Raw genomic sequence first — 9,468 nt, forward strand, 5'->3', positions numbered from 1 at the left:
GAAGGGGGGGAAGGGGGAAAAAAGGGGGGGAAAAAAAAGGGGAAAAAAAAAGGGGGGGGGAAAGGGGGGGAAAGAGGGGGGGGAAAGAGGGGGAGGGAGAAAAAAAGGGGGGGGGGGGAGGGAAAAAAGGGGGGAGGGAGGGAGAAGGGAGAGGAGAGAGGGGGGAAGGGAGGGAGAGAAGGAGGGGAGAGGAAGGGGAGGAGAAAGAGAGAGGGGGAGGGGGGGGAGAGAGAGAGAGAAAAGAGGAGAGAGAGGGAGAGAGAAGAGAGGAGAGGGAGAGAAAGGAAGAGGGGGAAGGAGAGAGAGGAGAGAGAGAGAAAAGGGGAGGGAGAGGAGAGAGGGGGAGAGAGGGGAGGGAGAGAGAGAGAGAAGAGAGAGAGAAGAGAGAGAGAGAGAGAGAGAGAGAGAGAGAGAGAGAGAAAGGGGAAGGAGGGAGGGGAGAGGAAGGTACAATTTCAGACTGGATTACTGAAGATCTGAGAATATGATAGTTGATAGAGATCACAGTTGTACATAGGCCGGAAGAAAGGAAAAGTTAACAAGGGTTGTGCCAATGTGGATTACAGGAGTTAGTCACTATAATATAAACCCAAAAACCTTGTAAAATTATAACAACACAATACATCTAATTATGGTGAATTATATGATGGAGAATAATAAAATAATCCTAAAAACAATTCCAAGAGTCAAGAGAGAGAGAAAGAAAGAATGAGAGAGAGGAAAAGGGGAGAGAAGAGAGAAAGGAGAAGAGAAAGAGAGAAGGAAAGGAGAGAAGAGAAGAGAAAAGAAAGAAAAGAAGAGAAGAAAAAGAGAAAGAAAAAGAAGGGAAAGAAGAGAAAGAAAAAGAGAAAGAAAGAAAAAAGAAGAGAGAAAAGAAAAGAAAAGAAAAGAAAAGAAAAAAAAAAAAGAAAAGAAAAAAAAAAGAAAAGAAAAAAAGAAAAAAAAAAAAAAAAAAAAAAAAAAAGTATTCCCCACCTCGAGCGTTGTTGGATAAGCCCTGATGAGGAGGGAGACGCGCGTGTGCAGGAACCTCCACGTTTTATCCTGGACCGTCGTGCCCACGTCGCAGTCCTCGTGCAACAGACCCTTGGCCTTTTCTCCGTCACCCTTCCACTTGTCCAAAGAACCTGAAGCGTGCGTTCAGGAGAGAGAGGGAGAGGAGAGAAACACAAAACTGAGAATTACTACCGAGTCCTCGTTCCTGCGGGGTTTTTCGTCTTCTTTTGTGAGGAAAGGAAGCCTGGGTGTGGGATTACCCTTCTGTCTTGGGAGCTACTGGCTAGGGTGTCAGGGGAATGCAGGAAATAATAATAACAGAAATAAATTTTTTAAATTGTTTTTTGTTTTTAACTTGTAAGTGCACTTTATATTTTATCTATATTTATATAATATATATAAAAATAATTATATATAAATTAATATATATATATAAAATATACAACCAATATGTAAATTTATATATTGAATATATGTATGTATAATATATATAAATATTTAATAAATTATTTTATATTAAATATAAATATTATAATATAATATTAATGTATGTATATAATATATATATTATATAATATATAAATATTTTATATATATATAATTTTATATATATATATATATGTACATAAATAGTTATATATATTTATATGTAAAAGTATAATATTTATATACTGTACATTATTTATATAAAAAATTATGTATATAAAATGTATATAAATATGATAATGTATTAAAAATATATTATATATACAAATGTATATATAAAGTAAATATATTATATATATATTTTATATAAAGTGTATATAAATATATATTATATATATATTAATATCTATAATATTATATTATTAAAATTTTAAAATTAATAATATATAATATATATATATATATATAATATATAACACATAATGTAAATACAAAAAGTATTTAAATATAAAATGTATAATAATATGTATATAATATGTATATATGTAAATTTTAAATAAAATATGTACATTTTATTATATATATATATAAATATTTATTAATATATATAAAAATATATTATATAATTAAATATATATATGTTTAAAATATTATTGTGTTATTTGTTATAATAATAATATAATATATTATATATTATATTAAAATATTATTTAAATTATATATTTATATATATTTTATATCCCTATCCCAACAAAATATATATATTAATATTAAAAATAATATATATATATATATATATTGAAATATATATTATTTTATATATAATTATATATATATAATATATTTTTATATATATTATGTATATGTGTACATTTTAATATAATATATATATATATAATATATTATATATATATATATATATATATAATATAATTTTAATATATGTCTTTTTTTATATCTATCTATTCCACCTATCTATCTATCTATATATAATTTTCTTACCTATTCATTAAAAGTAAGTAAATCAGCCAAAATTGGAAAAGGAAGATATTAATAGAGGATAAAAAAAAAATAATAAAAAAAAAAAAAAAAAATAAATAAAAAAATAAAAAATAACATTTCGAAATATAAGTACCAACAAACTGTTACAAGGCCTGGTCCATTAATGACTGCAATTGCGGCAACGATTAAATTCCAAAGCAATAAAAAGCATCGGGAAATGCCACTATTAAGTGTATTAGGTTTTTTCCCTGGCAACCTCCGACAAAAAACGGGAAAAAAGAATCACATGACGGCAAATCAGGCTAAAGCAACGACAGATGTACAATCAAGAGGAGAGAAATGCTAATGAAAGTATTGTGAAACTGTCTCTTGTATTTGTGAAGTTAATAATAAGAGGAACAGTGAGAGACAATGGAGGAAAAGACGAAGCAGGAAGAGAGAGAGAGAGACATGAAGAAGACCACAAAGGAAAGGGAAGATGGGGTAAAATTTTAAAAAGGAGGAAGAGTAAAGAGAGGAAGAAAAACCAAGGAAAGGGGAACCAGAGGGTAGTGGGGCAAGTAGAAATGCAGAATTGGGAGTAGAAGGAGAGAAGATGAAAGAAAAAAGAGAGAGAGAGAGGAAAAGAGGAGAGGAGAGAGAGAAGAGAAGAGAGAGAGAAAAGAGAAGAGAGAGAGGGAAGAGAGAGAGAGAGAGAGAGAGAGGGGCTAAAATCAAAAAAAAAAGCGAAAAAATCGAGAGAAAGCCGCAAAAAAATTGAAACCCTACGGTACTTCATACGCCATCGCCATGTAAAAATTTGTCTCTTTAAAAAATTAGGGTGTGACGGTAAAATTATTTCCCCAAAAATGCACCTTGCTTTCATTTACTAATACATTTAAAGTTATGTTAAACCATGTAGTTCAGCCTTATTCCTGTGAAATCTACAAGCCAAGCTCACACATCAGTCATTTTTATGATGATAATGACAATTAGAGATCAAACAGACAAGGGATTTACTTTTCTCTTGAACATCTTGCTTCACTGCAGGCTTTTCTTGCATCCAGTCTTGTATTTCTAAGGAAAAATGGATTAAGAATATTTTAACTAAGAAACTAACCCAAAAGGACACTACACAGTTTCCCAATTTGTGTGCCACTCGATAAAAGGGTTAAAATGTTTACAAAAAAAAAAAAGGGTCGTCTGAAATGAGAATGCAATAGAGCATAGCAGCTCATGTTGCAATATTATAATTAAACGACTGCCAGAGTGCATAATAAAACATCAAAAATTAACATTAACCTTACAATATAGCACCACAAAGCACACTTAAGCACAGGCTAAAACATAAAATAAGCAAAATAAGAACACAGAAAGACTTAGCCTACTGAATTAAATCGGATTATTTTAACAGAAATTTAAAAAGGGTTATTACTGTTTCTCCTCCTCCCACATTGAGGCACAAGACAAAAAATCCTTCAAGGGTATTTTTCTGTCCCTGGTGCTGTCTTCAGTACAGTGCATATTATACTCCTACATAGTACAATATGAACCATATTCATGTTGACAAATGTATAAAAGGTATGAATGAGAATGAATATCTTCACCATACAAGAGATGTATTTGACCAGTTTCAATTATATCTTCGTCAGAAATACATGAATTTCTGACGAAGATATAATCGAAACCAGTCAAATACGCCTCATTTATTATGAAGTTGTTCATTCTCATTCATACCTTTTATACATAGTACAATATCTACACTCTATCTGTTTATTCCTAATGAAACAAACAAACACAGAATTTTTAGACACCTTAAACCAACAGCTGTCACTATCTAGGCAAAGTGAAATAAAGAAAATTACCTAGTAAAACTATTAAAACTTTATAAAAGTGTCACTTCCTGGGGTGAAAAAAAAACTAATAAAAAATAAAATAGGTTAAAAATTTATCCACATCAATAAGTCACAAATCTGTGTATGTGAAAACAAATAATACAAAAACAGACCAAACAAATATAAAACAAATCCAAAATCATGTAACAAATAACCATCAACAAAAAGACAAAACACTCAGAAAGGGAGAAAAGTCCTTACCATACTTATAAAAAAAAAAAAAATAAATAGAAAAGGGAAAAGAGAAAAAAGAAAACCCTACACCATTCTCAACCGAGAAAAGACGGAAAACAGAAAGAAAGAAAAGAGAAAAGGAAAATCTCCTCACCCTTCTCCATGCAGAAGATCCTCGTGAAAGCCAGCAGGCCAGGAGAGATGGGATGCAGCCCCGGGATCAGCATGAAGGAGCCGGAGGAGGGCAGCCCCAGGGAGGCCAAGAGCGCCACCTTCTCGTCGTGGAGTGGGTCGTTCTTGCTCACTCCCAGCTTGATGGCGAGGCTGTCGTTTTCGTTGCCTATGCGGAAAAGGAGGCGTGAGGACAAGTGCGGACGGAAAAATTGGGATGTTAATGAAAATCTGGGAAATAGTCTGCGAGTGACAGTCGAAGGGGATGGTGCCTCCATTCAAAGACCAAGTTATTTTTGATGAATAATACTAATGATGGCATAAGCTTGTAAATATTAAAACACCCGGTTCAGCAAGACAAGGCAAGTTATATTCTGCATCTTCCTTTGCACATGCACAGAAGAAGACAGGATCTGGGTCTTTACCAAAAGGCCTCACCTATTTCAACAAAGCCGTTGTGTAGGAAGAGTTCTACATTGTGACGCTTCCCATAATAGATGGTGAACTGGTCTCCCTTTTTGAAGTCCTTCTGCGCTAAACACACGCAGCAGTTTTTCTCCTCGTCATAGTCTGTAGAATACTGCCAACCATAGCACATTGTAAGGAGACAGCCTTGGGAAAGAGCAACTCAAAAGTATATACAGACACAGTGTGAAGCTAAGATAAAGACACAGTGAGTAAACAACTCTACCACATTCATGATTAGAAGCAGATATGAATAAGAATGTATATTTTCATAGTGCAAGACATGTATTTGACCTTTACAACCATACCCTCTTTAGAAATATGAAATGAAAAAACCTGTCATACACATCCCTTGTAATGTGAAGATATCAACAAAATTTTCTACATTTGTCAGAGTAAAAACACTGTTCTTACACCTAAATCCACTAAAACTTTTTGTGAAAATAGTGTCATTTAATTCTCAGCACGGAAAACAAAGACACTGCACATACAATTCCCTGCTCGTGATTGCACATGTCCCAGGCCGGGATGAGAGCTAGCTGGCCACTAGCCCCTTTGGTCGGCACCCTGTTCTGGCGCGTCATGATTGTTGAAACTGCCCATCTGGAACAGCGAGACAGCAGTGGTAAGAGGAGCAAGGCAGACATTGCCCAGGAAGGTCCCATTAAGGCTCAACTATATAATACCTTTGTTTTGGCATATTTGTGTTTTTTCTTGTTCTTCCCTTTATTATTTCATTTACAATTTGTAATTTGTAACACCATGTTCAGGGAAAGGAATTATTGTAAAAATGATAAAACATGAAACTACATTACACTATTAAGTATAAAACATCAATACAGTTTTGAATGTATAAAAGTACTATTCAATTGTATTTTTCATGTTTCTACAGGAATGCTATGGGGCAGGCCTTTAAAAACACATTATAAGCAAGATGTAAAGTGTTCTCAAGTTTTTAGTTTTATATTCTTTGGTTAAATCATACATTTCAAATTGAATTATACACTAGACAATACTTCAATTTCTGTTATTCTAAAAAGCAAAATGTTTAATGTGACAGAATATCTACATCATTAGGAAAAAAAATCACAAAAAAGGGGGACTATATTATAAAGTACACAAAAATATATTGTCTTAAAAGCATTGAGGCACTTATATTTTTTAGGCAAGATTTCAGGATTTAATTCCACACTAAATCTAATGCTCTCTCCACTCTAATGCGCGCACGTGTGTGCGTGAACACACACACACACACACACACACCACACACACACACACACACACACACACACAATGTATACATAGAGAGGAGACATGAAGCAAAAGCTCATAATCAAACATTTTTCTACTCGTCTTTATTTATATAATGGAGATATTTTACTTTTTTAAAAAGGGATTCTGATTCATTAAATGTGGTGGTTCACTTGCCTTAATTCACTTATAATCACAATTATCCTGGAACCACATACACAAACCAAATATCTATTTTTTTCTAAACCAAAAACATATCACATATCCTTCACTCTGAAATAAAAATTTTTATAACATCAGCACTCAATCACCCCTTATCACTCCCTAATCTGGAGCCCAATTCACCCAAGAACGACGCTCACCTATAAGCGTCAAAGGTGAAGTAGTCCTTGATCGGCCAACTTCTCGCCTCTGGTAACGAGTGCAGTATTCGATAGAAGTACGAGTACTGGCGCGCAATGTTCCGGAACTGTCTCACTGCTTCCTCTGCAAAGGGTTATTTAGCTTGGTGAGGGAAAATAAGCTAATGATTTCAGGTTTCTTTATGGTCATGTTCTTAAGAATGTAGAAATGAAATTGATGTATGAGAAATGTAGAAATGGCATTTAAAATATTACAGATGGCAGAAAAAGCATGAGAACTTTAGAAATGATAGAATAAATGTTTTAGAAATATCTGAGAAAGTATGAGGACTTCAGAAATTTTAAAAAAGCAAAAGAACTTAGGAAATGCATGCTAGCTCAAGAAATGATATTAAGAAATATAAGAACTTTTGCAATAGCTGGGAAAGTATAATTTACAAAGGAGAGAAAAAAAAATAAGAACTAAAAAAAAAGAGAGAGAGAACTTGAAAATGTTAAAAAAATAAATAACTAGATAAAAATAAATAAATAAATAGTATACAGTATTCAGATAAATGAAGCATGCCCTTTATATCATTACATCGATTAAATCATTACACTACCCTTGCAACCACCATATATCACAAAGGATCATCTCCAGCCCTCACCTAGTGCTGGTGAGCCCTTTCAGGCCAAGGATCTCCTCCTGAGAGAAGTACAATGTGGTTGAATATGAGGCTGGAAGGATGCGCAGGTATGGCTGCCAGGGTGACTGGGGGTTCACATATTCTCCTAGAACGTGCAGTGCTAACGAAACATTCCCCATGTGTTGTAAGATGGGGTCACGTTCTATCAAAGGACCTGTTGATAAAGGTAATACACAATTAAAACAAGGCTTCTTATTTTTGCAAAATTTACATTTTAAACTAACCCTATTTTTACAAAATGATAGACTCCCAAACCAGAAAAATTTTGGGAAATAATTAAGACCAAGTGCCTCTGATTTTCATTACACATCCTGACATGTGAAACTTTATCAAAATGTCATCCGTATGCTCCAAAGAACTGACCATGATAGGACTCACTCACTTATCCACCCATCCACCCACCGACTCACTCACCCACCCACCCATTCACTCACCCACCCACCCATTCACTCAGCTACCCACTCACTCACTCACTCACCCATCTACTCACTCACTTACACACCCAGATTTACCAGGGGATCAGGGGTTGTTTTTCTCCTAAAATTTCCCTTTAAACCTCCCCCCTTTTTTTTCCCAAAAATTGCCACTGTATCTATGAACAAGGTTTTCCCCCCCCAAAAACCCAACCAGGTAAGACTTTTTTTGGCGGTGTCCCTTGTCATCATGGTTTCCCCCAGAGGCACATTGACACCTCCACCCCTGCGGGGAGGCCCCCTGGGTTGGTCATGAGGCCGAAGCCCTGCGGGCCCAAAAAGGCCCGCCAAATCTCCACTCCATGATTTTGGAAGAGTGTTAAAAAATGACAAAACGCCGACATGTGTAACAACCTCAAAATAGATTTTGACAGGATGGGGGATGAGACAGAGAAAGAGGTTGTGAAATGGAGAAAGTGAGAGGATGAAGGGGAAAAAGTGGGAAAATAAAGATGGATAATTTAAAAAAGGGGGAAAGAGGGAGGGTTAAGGAGAAAAAAAAGAGGGATCAAAGGGGGATAAGTTATATGAGAAGAATATAAAAGGAAAAGAAGAGAAAAAAGTGGACAAACAAAAGAGTTTAAAATAAAAATGAAAAGGCATAAAAAATAAAACAAGAAAATAAATGGGCAAAGGAAAAAAATGGAAATAATTGGGGGTTTTTCAGTAAGGGAAAAAATTTGGGAAAAGACCATCTCAGTAAAAAAAAAAAAACTAGTTTAAAAGAAGGTATTACGACATTTCATGATTAAATACAATGGAAAAGGATATTTCCATAGAAAGACCACTTTCAAATCAAAATCAAGCGGAAGATTCAAAGTATTTCCAGAAGGAAAAATTAAACTTACACATTCAAATTTTAAAAAAAAGAAAAATCCCCCAGGGTAAAACTAACCTTCACACCCTTTTTCCCCTTAAACCAGGGCCTGAAGGTTTTGGGATTTGTTTTTTCGCGGGGGAGTTTTGAAAGGGAAACAGGGCATCTATACGGAAAAGAAAAGGAAACAAAAAATTATAAAAATGGGCCATAATAACTTTCAGAAAAGACGTGAAATTGTCATTTTTTCCACACGAGTGCATGCTACACTTGACTCACACCATCTGATGATAGTTTCCCATTAAAATGTAGATTTCTGGAAATGTGAGGAATATAAAAAAAAGTTTTAAATGTAATGGTAAACTATACAGATATGAGAGGAAATCAAAAGAAGCAAATACAGAGAATTAGAAGAAGAGAGAGAGCAAAAGAGAGAGAGAAAGAAAGGAAGGGTAAGATAAAAGATAGAAAAAAGAAGAGATATAGGAAGAGAGAGAGAGAGAGAGAGAATCGAGAGAGAGAAAAGAGGAGAGAAGAAAAGAGAGAGAGAGAGAGAAAGGGAGAAAAGAGGGGGAGAGAGAGAGAAAAAGGAGGAGAGAGAGAAAGAGAGAAAAGAGAGAATGGAGAGAGAAAGAGAGAAAAAAGAGAAGAGAGAAGAGAAGAGGGGATAGGAGAGAGAGAAAAAAAAAGAAAAAAAGAAAAAAAAAAATTAAATTTTAAACCTCAGAACCCCCAAAAGGGAAAAGGTTTTTAAAAATTTTTTAACTCCAT

The 9,468-nt window shown here is 34.3% G+C and overlaps 1 protein-coding gene across 1 annotated transcript; it reads right to left on the bottom strand.

The window, feature by feature from the left end:
• Positions 1–975: 975 nt before the first annotated feature.
• LOC119584813 (actin-histidine N-methyltransferase-like) lies at positions 976–7,773 on the bottom strand (the record flags this gene model as incomplete). The annotated part of the gene is given in 9 exon segments (XM_037933456.1): positions 976–1,127; positions 3,424–3,480; positions 4,627–4,812; positions 5,082–5,223; positions 5,600–5,711; positions 6,722–6,845; positions 7,369–7,387; positions 7,389–7,561; positions 7,698–7,773. Coding segments are annotated over 9 exon segments (1,041 nt in total), but the record flags the coding sequence as incomplete, so codon positions are not given.
• Between the last annotated feature and the right edge of the window lie 1,695 nt (positions 7,774–9,468).

This window comes from Penaeus monodon, chromosome 18, assembly GCF_015228065.2.
Source record: "Penaeus monodon isolate SGIC_2016 chromosome 18, NSTDA_Pmon_1, whole genome shotgun sequence".
NCBI classification, from domain to species: Eukaryota; Metazoa; Arthropoda; class Malacostraca; order Decapoda; family Penaeidae; genus Penaeus; species Penaeus monodon.